The 15023-nt window shown below is 42.5% G+C and overlaps 1 protein-coding gene and 1 pseudogene across 1 annotated transcript; both read left to right on the forward strand.

The window, feature by feature from the left end:
• Window positions 1–304: 304 nt before the first annotated feature.
• On the forward strand, window positions 305–1825 carry KDM4E (lysine demethylase 4E). Its single transcript, XM_003828414.5, has one exon. It carries the CDS (start codon window positions 305–307, stop codon window positions 1823–1825), a length of 1521 nt encoding a protein of 506 aa, XP_003828462.3.
• Window positions 1826–10663: 8838 nt separating this feature from the next.
• On the forward strand, window positions 10664–14671 carry LOC100993437 (serine/arginine-rich splicing factor 8-like; annotated as a pseudogene).
• The last annotated feature ends 352 nt before the right edge of the window (window positions 14672–15023 follow it).

Raw genomic sequence — 15023 nt, forward strand, 5'->3', positions numbered from 1 at the left:
GCACCCAAGCCTGAGAATCAGGAGAAGCCTCACAGTGACACCCCCAACTGAGGAAACTCACAGAGCTGGGACATACTCTACTTCTTCAGAAAAAAGTATACTGACTAGAGTGGAGTCCCCCTGAGGAGTCAGAAAGCCTGTGAAAGATCTCACTTGTTCAAAAGTCCAAGTGTGAATTACTGTCTCACAGATAAACCAAAGTATTTTGAAAAACAAAGGGGAGAAAAGAAATTACTCCCCAGAACTCTCAGGCATCTAGAGGACACCCAAGAACTTGGGAGTCAGCTGCTTCTTGTGTGCAGCCATGAAGTCTGTGCATTCCAGTCCCCAGAACACAAGTCATAGCATCATGACTTTTTACCCAACCATGGAAGAATTTACAGATTTCAACAAATATGTTGCTTACATGGAGTCCCAAGGCGCACATCAAGCTGGCCTTGCCAAGGTAATTCCACCCAAGGAATGGAAAGCCAGACAGACGTATGATGATATCGAAGACATCTTAATAGCCACTCCCCTCCAGCAGGTGACCTCTGGGCAGGCAGGTGTGTTTACTCAATACCATAAAAAGAAGAAAGCCATGACCGTGGGGAAGTATCGCCGCTTGGCAAACAGTAAAAAATATCAGACTCCACCACACCAGAATTTTGCAGATTTGGAGCAACGATACTGGAAAAGCCACCCCGGTAATCCACCAATTTATGCTGCTGATATCAGCGGCTCCTTATTTGAAGAAAGCACTAAACAATGGAACCTAGGACACCTGGGAACAATTCTGGACCTGCTGGAGCAGGAATGTGGGGTTGTCATCGAGGGTGTCAACACACCCTACCTGTACTTTGGCATGTGGAAGACCACGTTTGCTTGGCACACGGAGGACATGGACCTTTACAGCATCAACTACCTGCACTTTGGGGACCCCAAAACTTGGTACGTGGTACCCCCAGAACATGCTCAGCACCTGGAACGCCTGGCCAGGGAGCTCTTCCCGGACATTTCTCGGGGCTGTGAGGCCTTCCTGCGGCACAAAGTGGCCCTCATCTCGCCTACAGTTCTCAAGGAAAATGGGATTCCCTTCAATTGCATGACTCAGGAGGCTGGAGAGTTCATGGTGACCTTTCCCTATGGCTACCATGCTGGCTTCAATCACGGCTTCAACTGCGCAGAAGCCATTAATTTTGCCACTCCACGATGGATTGATTATGGCAAAATGGCCTCTCAGTGTAGCTGTGGGGAGTCGACAGTGACCTTTTCCATGGACCCCTTTGTGCGCATTGTGCAACCCGAGAGTTATGAGCTCTGGAAACACAGGCAAGACTTGGCCATTGTGGATCACACAGAGCCCAGGGTTGCAGAAAGCCAAGAGCTGAGCAACTGGAGAGATGATATAGTACTTAGAAGAGCTGCTCTGGGCCTGAGGCTTCTCCCAAACCTCACAGCCCAGTGTCCCACACAGCCTGTGTCCCCAGGGCACTGTTACAACCCAAAAGGCTGTGGCACTGATGCTGTGCCTGGATCCGCATTCCAAAGCTCTGCATATCATACCCAGACCCAGTCACTTACCCTGGGGATGTCAGCCAGGGTTCTTCTCCCTTCCACTGGAAGCTGGCGTTCTGGTCGTGGTCGTGGTCGTGGTCAAGGTCGAGGTCGAGGTTGCAGTCGTGGTCGTGGTCATGGTTGTTGTACTGGAGAACTGGGGACTGAGGAGCCAACTGTTCAGCCTGCATCCAAGAGGCGCCTTTTAATGGGTACAAGGAGTAGAGCTCAAGGCCACAGGCCTCAGCTCCCGCTTGCCAATGATTTGATGACTAATCTGTCCCTTTGAGTGGTGGCCTTCCGCATCTTGCCAAGGCTTCTGGCTGCTGCTGTGTCCCTGATCTTCAACTCCTGGGGCCCCCACTGGATCGTGATGAAACCATGCACCCTGGCCCGTGCCTGCTATCCCTCAACAGCACTACGAGTAATCTCCCTGATGTTGTCTGCATGACTCCTCCCAATGTCATTGTGCCTTTGAGTTTTCCAGGGACACTGGTGGGGACTGGAACTGATTAAGTTCACCAGGGACACTTGTCTGGTGAACATGGGCAAGGTTGTAGCAATGGACCACTTTTACGGCTCTAGGGTTCTGACTCCAACTAAGTTTTCCAGAATCTCCTGGGCTCCTGACTCATCTGCTGGGGCTAAAGACACTTGGGTTTAGGGATATTTTACTCCAATACATGATCAATCCTCTGGATCCATGGCTATGGAATATGGTGACAAATGTCAGTGTCTCTCTTATTCCAACCCCAGGATCAGAGAAGATTCCTGCCAAAGACAATTGTAGCCTGGGTCTCTCCTCAGTGAAGATTCTTTACCTGCAGTAACTGACACATTTCCAAGGCCCCCAGATGCTGTCTCCAACTGTGACAACCAGGGCTCCCAGAGGCCACAGAAGTCCCCTCCCCAAAGGTTGCCATAGGATGTTGTAGTACCTCTCAGGGATTCTCTGTCTACTCCACATATTTGCCTGTGGCCTTCACCATGGCCAGATGCCATGGACAGCACTTGTTTCTGATGTCCCCCTTAGGATACCTCCCTTATAGTGCTATGGGTCCAGATTCCATTGTAATTTGGGCCCACATTGGATGATGCTGAGAATCTGACTGAGCCTCTCATTTTTATTTCTCATCTGGTCCTCTATGTCTCTGACTCTGGATTCCACTGGACATTGCTACAACTCCAGTGAGGTTCAGGGCTTCCCCCAATCCTTCAATTGCAACATGCCCTTTATCCTAGGCCACCATCCACTGCTCATGTACAAACTAGACCTTTTGACCAACTGAGTTACTTAGCCAGTTATGGCTTCAGAGGTATTTTGTAACTATACTGATGTTAACTAAATTTGCTGTCTCTAATGTATATCTCCAAAGAAAATAAAAGTCTTAGTGCATGTTTTTTAAATTAGAATAATATAAAATAGATATATCAAAAAGAAAGTGATTTAGAAAAGTGATTGAGATAAAAGAATGGGGAAACTATACCAAGCAAAGAACAAACATAAAAGTAGATTTACAGATCTTAATATCAGGCAAACCTGAATTGAGACCAAAGGTACATAGCATGGATCTTCACAATGCAAAATACTAAATTTCACAATGAAATTACAGCAGTCATGAATATTCAAGTTCGACATAGTATAAGACAAATTTAAAGAAACAGATTAAAAATAGGAACATTAAAGTCACCAGTATGGTTTGGATATGTGTTTCTGCCCAAATCTCATGTGAAATTTTAATCTCTAATGTTGGAGGTGGGGCCTGGTGGGAGATGACTGGATCATGGGGGTGGTTTGTCATGAATGATTTAGCACTATCTCCATAGTGCTATTCTTGTGATACAGTTCTAGGAGGATCTGGTTGTTTAAAAGTGTGTACGACCTTCCCCCTCTCTCTTCCTCCTGCTCCAGCTATTTATGATGTGCCTGTTTCCCCTTTCATCATGATTGTAAATTTCCAGAGGCTTTCCCAGAAGCAGAAGCTCCTATGCTCCCTGCACAGCCTGCAGAACCATAAGCCAAATAAAACTCTTATCTTTATAAATTACCCAATTTCAGGGATTTTTTTTTTCGATGTAGTTTCACTCTTGCCCAGGCTGGAGTGCAGTGGCTCAATCTTAGCTCACTGCAACCTCTGCCTTCTGGGTTCAATCAATTCTCCTGCCTCAGCCTACTGAGTAGCTGGGATTACTGGTGCCTGCCACCACACCCAGCTAATTTTTCTATTTTTAGTGCAGATGGGGTTTAATCATGTTGGCCAGGCTGGTATCAAACTTCTGACCTCAGGTGATCCACCTGCCTCAGCCTCCCAAAGTGCTGGGATTACAGCCGTGAGGCACCACACCTAGCCTTCAGGCATTTCTTTACAGCAATGTGTGAACGAAACAGTCACTCATCCAAGGCAGAAAAAAATGGAGAAATATAAGGATATGGAAAATTTAAACTACATTAACAATAAGGTAGTATTGACATACTAGATGATAGAAAATACTTCCTCTCTTCAAGTGCCAAAAATGCTGAATTTTCACAAAACAATAAATATCTATTACATGCATAAACTCTGCAGCAAGAAAGCCTGATTTTGTTCTCAAGTTTCTCTTATCAGCTTGTATGACCTTGAAAATTACTTAACCTTATGACTCAGTTTCCTCAACATAAAATGAAGATAGCACCTACCTCATGTGTGTAGTTGACAGTTCTATGAATTAATATATGCAATTTGTTAACATCAATGCTTGGGACACAATAGCATTATTGGAGTGTTTCTAGATGTAAAACTTAATAAAATACATAAAGAAATATATGAGATTGATTTACAATAGTGCTGAGGAAAATCTGCAGCCTTAAGTATTTTCTCCATCATATTCAAATAATGAAATTAACTGGATTAAACTTCTAATGTACAAGTTAGGAAAAGATAAACTGAAAGTAGTTGGAAGGAATTGATACATGTATACACAGAAATTAATGAGTTAGAATAACTGTAAAATGTATACTAAATCAACACAAAGCACCAATAATATGGATTTTTTGTTAGAAAAATTAACTTACTAGACACAAAAAATTTAAGACTAAATTTCTGTGTCTGAAATATAGAAAGAGCAGAAGATCTGCCTATTCAAAAATGACAAGGATTAGACAAACTTGCAGAGGAATTGTGTGACATCTTCATTTCTAGTATACCTAGGCCTTTGAAATGAGAAAAAAAATTCACATTTTAAAATAAATACATCATTGACGGAAAATCCTGATGAATTGCAGAATGAGAGAAAATTATGGACAAAACTTATTGAGGAACATCAATGTAAAAATTTTAACTTAAATATTAGCTAAGAGAATCTAAATACATTAAAAGAGTAACATATGATGACTACATGGGATTTACTGCAGGAAGGAAACAATAGTTTAAAGCAAGGAAATCTGGAAATATAACTTATCTTGTAAATATATCCAGAAGTTATATGATTATGTTTATAGATGCTGATAGTCATTTGATAAAATTCAACAGTCAGTCTTGGTTTGCTCTCACTCACAAGGAAGCAATGAATCCTTCCATAAAATAAAATACAAAATTGTTTATCTAATAGTGAGATATTTTAGACCCAAGCCACCATTTTCCTTAATGTGAGGTATTTGAGGCACTTCAGTCAATAATTTATGGAATTTGCACTATTAACCACTGAAAATATTTTTAGAACTATAATTGATGGAAGGGAAGAGACAAAACTTATTTTGTTGTGGTTGCAGTTGATAAGGCTGAATGTGGGGAAAACTCAAGGAGGAGGTTAAACTTCTAAATGGTTTCTTTATGGTTACCATGCTGGCTTCAACCATGGCTTCAACTTCCAGGAGGCCATGAATTTTGCCACCATGGAATAGATCAATTCAGGCAAAGTGGAGTCTCAGTGCAGTGGTGGGAAAGCCATTGTGGGCATCCTGTAACCCAAGTGCTATGACCTGTGGAAACACAGTCATTTGGGGCAGTTGCAGAACCCATGGAGTCCAGGGCACATGCCAGCCTGGAGATGCCCACCTGGTGAAAGATCCAAGTGCTGGAGAGGACTAGCCTGGCCCCAGTCACCACCCATGTCAACAGGGTCATGACCCACACAACCTATGGCCTCGGGCTGTGGTTCCCATTGCCTTACCCTTGTGCCTGGTGTTCCCATGGCCTTTCCATCCTGCAATGATGCTTCCCAGCCCACGAAATTAGCCTGGACCCACTGCCCACCCCAGCTATGCCAACCCTGGTCTGAACCCCTCAACTGACAGACGTGGCCATGGTCCTTGCCCTCTGTAACTGGGGGCTCCGGAGCCAATACTCCAGGCTCCAGCCAGGAGGTGCCTCTTGATGGTCACAGGGCACACAGCTTTAGGCCCTCAGCCTCAGGCCCTGAGTCTAAGTCCTTGCCCACAGATGGAGCATTGATGAACAGGCCTGCACCACTAAGCCCAGGATCCAGCATCCTGCCAAGGATTCTAGGTGCTGCTGGGCCCCTGCCTCTGAGCCCATGGTCAGTCTTTATACCTCACTGCTCTGCTAAGTGAGGGCTTCTTGATATTGCTCACATTTACATCTCAGCATTTTGGGCACATTTTCAGACCACTACAATTATAAAGCCTCTCAGTGCTGAGATAGCCCCTCTGGTGAGGCACCTGCGTGCTGCTGAGTATATTAATCATATATTCTTTATCCTGCAAGACCTTTTAATGTCTTGACACTTCTACTTCTGTGTCACCAGCTGAGATTTCATCCACTGGACATGAGTATCTCTGAGAACAAGGTCTTCCTGGGTTTGCTGGGAACTCATCTATCCCAGCGTCCCAATTGCTGGAACAACTATGGAGGCTGCTGCACTTCTGAAGAATTCACAATGTGGTTCCCCTTCAATCTCCTTCCCTTACCTACCCCTGCCCCAACTCTCCCTTTCTAGCAAAACTAGCCTTTTATGACCAATTAGGTCAGTAGAGTTAGAAAAAAAGTATCATCTTTCTGAGTCATTGAGGTATTCAAAATGTGATGTCACCAGTATTTGTTCACAAATGAATTAAAAGTCACCAAAATGTAAGATCTGACTTTCTTTCTAATATTGTAGTTTCAAACAACTTGGAAAGGAGGTTATTCTCCATGCATTTTTCTTCATAGTTAGTTGAAAACTTTTAAGGCAAAATGTATTTTATGGGCTGGTTACATTGTGTGGTGATGCTGAGCTCAGGGCATGGTTGTGGGGTTCTGGCTGTCTGGCCAGGTGGGAGCACTGGGTTGCAGTCATACTTTGAGGCTGGCCTTATGCCCAGCCTGGTTCTCAGCTAAATAGCAGGACCCAAATTGCTGGGAAAGATGAGCAGCCCTAGGCTGAAGGTGCCATTGTCTGACTATCTTCTCTCCCGGGCTCCACTGCCTTTTCAAAGCTGTGTGTATATTTCACACTGGTAACTCATTCACTCAACCCAATATTGTCCCCAAATAAGTAAGCAAGGTTTCAATCAGGAATGTGTGCTGTATAGAAACTAAAGAAGGATTGGACAACAGAGCAGAATGAGCTGGGGCTGGCTGAGTGGCCAGTCTCAGAAGGATTCACTGAGCAGGAGATTTTGGGGACACAATTACAAAATGGGGAGGTCCAGAGCAGAATTCCCCGCTTGCAGGGACCAGCAAGTACAACAAACCTAGCATAGAATGTGGTGAGTTTGTGTTTCCAGGAAAACAAAAGAAGCTTATTTGTGTCTGGGACACAGAGAGGAAGGGAGAGAGGCAGGGGGCAGAACATGGAGGGCCTTGTGTCCCATGTCAGGTGCATTATGTGGTGTTCCTTCAACTTGAAATGAGGAGGCATTAAAACAGCAGTGGAAAAGATGTGAATGACATATTTAAGTAATCAGCTTAGTTGTTCTGTGGAGAATGTGTGAGTAGGAGAAGCAATTAGACTATTTATAATAAAAGTGAGAGTGACAGTTGCTTACACTTAATTGTTAGTATTGCAAATGCACAGAAATGGAAAAATTCAGAATATATTATTCACATTGAAAATGATAGTTTTAATGAAGAAGGAAACATTCAGAGAAGCAAACCACTCCCCACCTTAGTACCACCCTTCCTTAACTTCCCCACTCCCATCCAGAATTTCAGGAAGGCTGTAAATTTTGAAGCATGAGTAATAAAAACCTGGTGCTTGTCTAAAGTTCTCAATAAAGAGCAGAAAAACTCTTATCATCCTGTCTCTCCCATTCATTCAGGCAACTTTGTCTTTCTTAACATAACAAGAAGTTTATTCTTTGGAAAATTCAAGCTGAGGGAAAACATAGGGTCTCCAGGCATACAGGAGGATGGACTGAGATGCCTGGCTGAAAGGGGATTTAAGCTAATAGTGACATGGTGGAACCAAAGATGAAAGTACACTGCATTCACTGGAAGGGAGTAGCCCAAGAGAACTGTTGATCCCTGAGTACATCCTGCATGACCAAGGAATGAAATTTTATGTGATAGATAAAAGCCTCATTGGCCCTGGAGTGCAGTAGGCAGACAGTCTTCAGCTGCAGAGAGCTGCCTCACCCAAAGCCATGCCTCTTCCCAGTTTGGCCCACATCTCATGACTGCTCAGTGCTGGAGCATTAATCTTGGCCATCTTTGCTCAACTTAGCACATTGCTGAAGGGCCATTTGTGCTCCAGATTTGCCGAGAGTATCTTTGGCCCTAATCCTCAGCTCCAATTTTCCCTGTGCTCAAACATGCTTCCTTCCTCTCCTTTTCTCAGATATGGATCCCAAGCACACTTGTTAAGAAAGATCTTGGTGCTGAAGTCTGTTCCATAACGGACTTGACCTACAACTTTACTTCAGGTTTCATTGTGTTTCAAAAGCCTAATTTTCTTGAGAGAATAAAGAGTAGTCACCCCTACTGAAATCATAGTTCTTTGCATGGTTATTTAGTGATGTGAGGAGATAGGAATGGCCACATGAGAATTTCAGCTTTTAATTTATGGAATTATTGTTGTGACCCCTGGTGAAAACATGTCCCTTTGAATGTCATAAGTCACAAGGGCAAGAAGCAAATATCTTGCCATTGGCATGATGAATCAATACCAGTTTTACTCCTGGATTAACTGGAACCATGTACTCTGTTCTGAGCAAAACAGTATCATGTTCAGAGCAAGTGACTCTCACATACATTGCTTGTGGGAATGTTACATTATACAGCCCCACTGAAAAACTGTTTGTCAATGTTCTGTAAACTTGACCACTTATCTATCCATAGCCATTCTCTTCCTGAGTATTTACCCAACCATTAAAAATCAGGAACTGTGAATAATCCACGTGTCTGAACAGATGAGTGGAAAAACTATAGCATATTAAATAGTATTCAGTTATAAAAAGCAATGATTCATTTTATATTCATTCCAAAAAAAAAAAAAAGGCCAAAATAAGCTGTGCTCATAGAACTTAGGTCATGGTTGCCTCTGGTGAGAGTGGGAATTAACTGGAAAGTTCTAGGCATGTGAGAATGTTGTGGGGCTATGGGAATGTTCTGCATCTCATTTAGAGTGATGATTACATGGGTGTATAGAAGTTTAAACTGGAGGAATTGGCAGAGCAAGATAGTATAATAGAAGGCTCTAAATCAGATTTAGTCTGCCTTATATCAAATGGATCTAATAGATATTGACAGGACACTTCATCCACCAGTTGTAAAATACAGATTCTTTTCCTCAGCACATGGATCATTCTCAAGAATAGACCATATGTTAGGTAACAAAATACATCTTAAAAAGTTCAAAAATTCAAATAATACCAAGCATCTTCTCTGGACACAGTGGAACAAAACTAGAAATAAAAATAAGAGGAATTTTGGAAATTATACAAACACATACAAATTAACCAATATGCACCTGAATCTCCAGTAGGTCAATGATGAAATTAAGAAGGAAATTGAGGAATTTCCTGAAACAAATCATAATGGAAACACAATATATTAAAACCTATAGGATACAGTAAAAGCAGTACTAACATGGGAGTTTATAGCTATAAGTCCCTACATCAAAAAAGAGGAGAAACTTAAAATAAACCACCTAATGATGACTCTTAAAGAAGTAGAAAGGTAAGAACAAAAATAATCCAAAATTAGTAGAAGAAAAGAAATAACAAAGATCAGAGCAGAAATTAATGAAATCAAAATGAGGAAAACAATGCAAAAGATCACTGAAACAAAGTTGTTTTGAAAAGTTAAACCAAATTGAGAAACCTTTAGCTGACTAAGAAAAAGAGACAGAAGATCTAAATCAATAAAATCAGAAATGAAAAGGCAGGCATTGCAATAGATGCTGCAGAAATTCAAAGTATCATTAGTGGCTACTATGAGCAACTATATGGCAATAAGTTGAAAAACCTAGAAGAAATGCACAAGTTGCTAGACACATACAACCTACCAAGATAGAACGAGGAAGAAATTCAAAACCTGAATAGACCAATAACAAATAATGAGATCCAAGCTGTAATAAAAAGTCTCCCAGTAAATTAAAGCTGAGGATCCGATGGCTTCACTGCTAAATTCCACCAAACATTTAAAGAAGAACTCATACCAGTCCTACTCAAGCTATTCTGAAAAGTAGAGGAAGAGGAATTACTTACAAACTCATTTTATTTTTTTTCCGAATATTTTTGACCTATAGTTGGTTGAATTCACTGATGCTGAGCCCAGAGGTTACAGAAGGCTGCCTGTATTCTATGACGAGGGATCCATTCACAGATAAGAGGACACAGGAGCTCCAGTATACATGTCCAAGCGTGTTCTGAGCAACACTGTAAGAGGCCAAAGTGGAAACAATCCAAATGCCATCAACAGCAGAAACATTTATACTATTGGACACCTTACAGCAGGCAACAGGACCAAGTACAGATACACAGAACAACATAGATGAGGGAAATAAAACAAACAAAAAAACCATTAAACTGCATAAAGCACAATTCTATTTATATAAGGTTATATAACATTTTCAAAATGAGCAACATTTTAGTAAATTTATTTAGAATTCTTCTGCAGAGGGGTTTTGTCTCTTCTCTCCAATTTGTTAAATTTACTCATTTATTCATAACAGCATGAACTCGCAGGTATTTATTTTATTCTCTGGATTATAATTCAATAATATTTTAGTTATTCTGTTGCTTAACTTGTTTAAGATTTGGCCATTGGGAGCTGTTTTCATTGGTTCTTGTGCTCTTCTAATATAACCCCATAAATGTTCTAACATAACCTCATCAATACTTTTGTTTGTTTTGTGTTTACCACATTATTATTTTCCAACATTCCAAGATGGCTATAGGCTCTTTCTATATTTCCTGCACAGGTCTAGAAACTTTATTTCTTCATAAGTATTGCCACACCTTTTTTTTTTTAACATTATCAGATTGCAGTTTTATTAATCATCTTTAGTCTAGATTGCCTTTTGTTTATAATTCTATCATTGTTTTAATATTTTATGTTATTTGTTTTTACTTACTAATTGCTGGATTTCAACACAAAGATTTATAGGTTTTTGGAAAATATGGATATTAATTTTCAAATAAATATAGTCAGATTCAGTTTTTAAATTTTTGACCTTTAATTTTATTTCAACAAGGTCAAGATTATGCTCAATTTATTAACTTATGGAATTGTAACTGATATTTATTTGTAGCTGCACTGGGAAATTTTTGTAAATGTGTTCTACATATTGAAAAGCATTTTCCATTTGGTTTTTGGTAGTTGCAGGTTACAATGATCACAGTTGTTAAGTTTGTTTGGCAAATTCTATATAGCTTTTTTTTTTTGACAAAGTCTTGCTGTCCACCAGGCTGGAGTGCAGTGCCGCCATGTTGGCTCACTGCAACCCCCACCCCCAGGGTTCAAGCGATTCTCCTGTCTCAGCCTCCCCAGTAGCTGGGATTACAGGTGCCCTCAAGCACACTCGGCTAATTTTCTGTATTTTTAGTAGAGACGGGGTTTCACCATATTGGCCAGGCTGGTCTCGAATTCCCGACCCCAGGTGATCCACCCGCCTTGGCCTCCCAAAGTGCTGGGATTACAAAGTGCTTGGCCTCCCAAAGTGCTGGGTGAGCTACCGCGCCCAGCCAAATTATATAGGATTCCTAACTTTGTTCTCTGCACTATTGGTTTCGATTAAAATGCTGTTACATTAAAAAAAAAAACCAACATCTCCTATGATGATTGCAGACTTTTCAGTTTTACCATCTAAGTCTGAGTCTTGGCTCTCTATGGTCAGTGCCATGTGGTTAGGTGCATAAAGTTCATTACTGTAATATTGTAATATTTTCCTATGAAATTTCTTTTCATTAACTATAAAATGTGCTTCTTTGATCCCATCAATACACTGGATATTAATATTGCTACTCTAGGTTTCTTTTGTTTAATATTTGTCTGGATTGCCTGTTCCCATAAATTGACTTTTAATCACTTAGCGTTGTTGTAAGATTGATTTAAAATGTAGAATAAAAGGGAAGGTTATGGGAGGGTGGGACGTCTAATGTAAACCCAGCCCAGTGATTACATTGGCTGGGCGCTGATTAGGTTAGGATGTTGCCCAGGTATAAAGCCAGGATCTTCGGGACCTGGCTTCATTTGGAGTTCAGCTACCAAGAGGAAACCTTCCTCTGGGTCCTGGAGTATTTGGCCTGAAATTGGGAATTTGGGAATTGCTGCTCTAGAGCGCTCCCTGCGGAGCTCGGCCGCCCGCCTCTCCCCCAGGTCTCTCCCGGCGTCCCCACGCGGGGCGCAACTGCAAGAGAGGAACGCAGGTCGCCCCACCAGCGCCCAGCGCAGCGCCACTTTCCAGGCCCGGGCTGCTCTCGGAGCCATGAGCTGCGGCCGCCCCCCTCCCGACGTGGATGGCATGATCACCCTCAAGGTGGACAACCTGACCTACCGCACCTCTCCCGACAGCTTGAGGCGCGTGTTCGAGAAGTACGGGCGCGTGGGCGACGTGTACATCCCGCTGGAGCCCCACACCAAGGCGCCCCGGGGCTTCGCCTTCGTCCGCTTTCACGACCGGAGCGACGCGCAAGACGCCGAGGCCGCCATGGACGGGGCGGTGCTGGACGAACGCTAGCTGCGTGTGCGGATGGCGCGCTATGGCCGCCGGGACCTGCCTCGCAGCAGCCAGGAAGAGCCACGCGGCAGGTCCTGGGGCGGCCGCTACGGACTGCTGAGCCGCAGCCCCAGGGGGCGACACCGCAGCCAATCCCGGGGTCCCAGCTTCTCTAGGTCCCGCAGCAGATCTCACTATGGGGGGTCTCGCTATAGCCTGTCTACCTACAGGAGATCTCGCTACAGCCGATCTCCCTACAGACGATCTCATTACAGGGGATCTCGCTACGGCCGATCTCCCTACAGTCGATCTTACAGCCGGCATCACTACAGCCGATCTCCCTACAGGGAATCTCGCTACAGGAGGTCTCCCTACATCCGGTCTTCCCGCAGCAGGTCTCCCTACCGCCGCTCTCACTCGAAGTCTGGGTCTCACTCTGCATCTCCATCAACCTCCAAATCCAGCTCTCCGCGAAGATCCAAGTCCTCCTCCATCTCCAGATCTTGCTCACGGTCCAGGTCTAGATCTACGTCCGGGAGTCCTCCCCCCGCCATCCAAGAGGGACTCCAAGTCCAGGTCGCGATCCAAGAGTCCTCCCAAGTCTCCTGAAGGGGAAAAAGGACAAGTGCCCTCCTAGGAAAATGATCATCAGCTAACGCGTGATGGAGGACTTGGGGAAAAGGACTCCATACTCAGTCCATGGAAGCAGAGTCACTGGAAGAAGCGACTGCCTAATGAAACGGTTGGGTGATATTTGTCTACCTTTTTTTACCAGTTTGAAGCGTTGCATCAGATGGCAAGATTCATTTTATGTGCCATTTTTTTGTTTTCAAATTTTCTTGTAATTTAGTGAGGTGAACGACTTTAGATTGGATTTGGATATTAGATGGGAAAATTTATATTTGTCTTTTTTGCTTGTTTTTTATTTTTGAGATGTAGTCGAGCTCTGCTGCCCACGCTGGAGTGCAGTGGCGCCATCTGCATCTTCCACCTCCTGGGTTCAAGCAATTCTCAGGCCTCAGCCTCTGGAGTAGCTGGAATTACAGACGCCAGCCACCACGGAGGGCTAATTGTTGGATTTTTGGATTTTTAGTAGAGACGGGGTTTCGCCATGTTGGCCAGCCTGCCCTCAAACTCCTGGGCTCAAGTGATCTGCTCACCTTGGCCTCCTAAAGTTCTGCGATTACAGGTGTGAGCCCCTTCGCCCAGCGTATATTTGATTCTATAGTGCTGATATTTTTGGTTTGAAATGAACAGGTTGGTAACCTAATTTGTGGCCTCCTGTCTCTTAAGAAATGTGTGCAGCCATTACACACAGCCCAACGCTGTCACGACAGTGCCTCAAAACTGCCTTCATTCCTTAAAGTTAAAAACTTACAAAAGGCAGTATAAATGTATATGTGTAATGTTATTACCTTTAAATCTAACTGGTAATATGACCCAAATTTGTATAAAGATTTTTCAGGTGAAAAGACCGGGTTTTGAGCAAACACAATTCTAATCTCTTCTGTGTTTTTGTGCACCAGGCCCGGCTGCATAGCAGTTGAGTGATGCTGGTTAGCTGTTAAGGTGGCCTGTTGCAGTGCAGAGTGCTGAGCTGTTTCCTGTTTTCTTCTGATTGCTCCTGAAAAAAGAAGCCCTGTCCTGAAGAACAAATGGCTGTTCAGTTTATTAAAATGCCTGTCAACTGCCCTTCCAGTCACCCGGGCCTGGAAGAGAAATAATAGAGCATGCAGTGAGCACATCGAGCTGATATGATAATCACACCTCTTCCCCCTCCCTATTCTGTTAAATGGCAAATCTGATCATGTCAACATACATGAACTTAAAATATGGGGAATGTTATGGAAGAAATGGTTTGTAACTGTAGGTACTTATAACATGGTGTATGTTTTTGATTATGAATATTTCTTACTGTAACCATGTTTCTATCATTGAATTAAAATGTTTTCTTGGTGTTACCTTTTCTCAAAATAAAACTAGAAATATTTTGTAGAAAGTTGGTGGTTTTATTTTGCTGTTGGATACTTTCTGCTATTTGTACTTTTGGGAAAATTACGTTACCAAGTTTCTCATAGGATTCAATTATAATTAAAAAAAACTCTACAAGGTTTAGCTATGTGCTTTATTATTTTATCACAATGTAGTTTCTTTGTACACTTTCTTTCCTCTTCCTCCCTGTGATTTTTAACTTCTAAAGGTCTTTTCAAAGAATCAGATTTTGATTTTCATTATTACCTATACTGGGTGTAATATTTTCTTTTGTAATTGTTTCTGCTTATACCTTTATTTTCTTTCCTTCTTTATTTTAATTCATCCCATTTACTGAGTTGAGTGCTAAATTCAATCATTTTTGAACTTGATGATTTTTTTCTTTCAGTTCAATTAGATACTCCTCTTTATATATG

The sequence above is a fragment of the Pan paniscus genome, chromosome 9 (assembly GCF_029289425.2).
Source record: "Pan paniscus chromosome 9, NHGRI_mPanPan1-v2.0_pri, whole genome shotgun sequence".
In the NCBI taxonomy this organism is placed as follows: Eukaryota; Metazoa; Chordata; class Mammalia; order Primates; family Hominidae; genus Pan; species Pan paniscus.

What these genes read in the sequence shown, in the direction of transcription:
- KDM4E (XM_003828414.5), top strand. Translation starts at nt 305, where the DNA reads ATGAAGTCTGTGCATTCCAGTCCCCAGAACACAAGTCATAGCATCATG.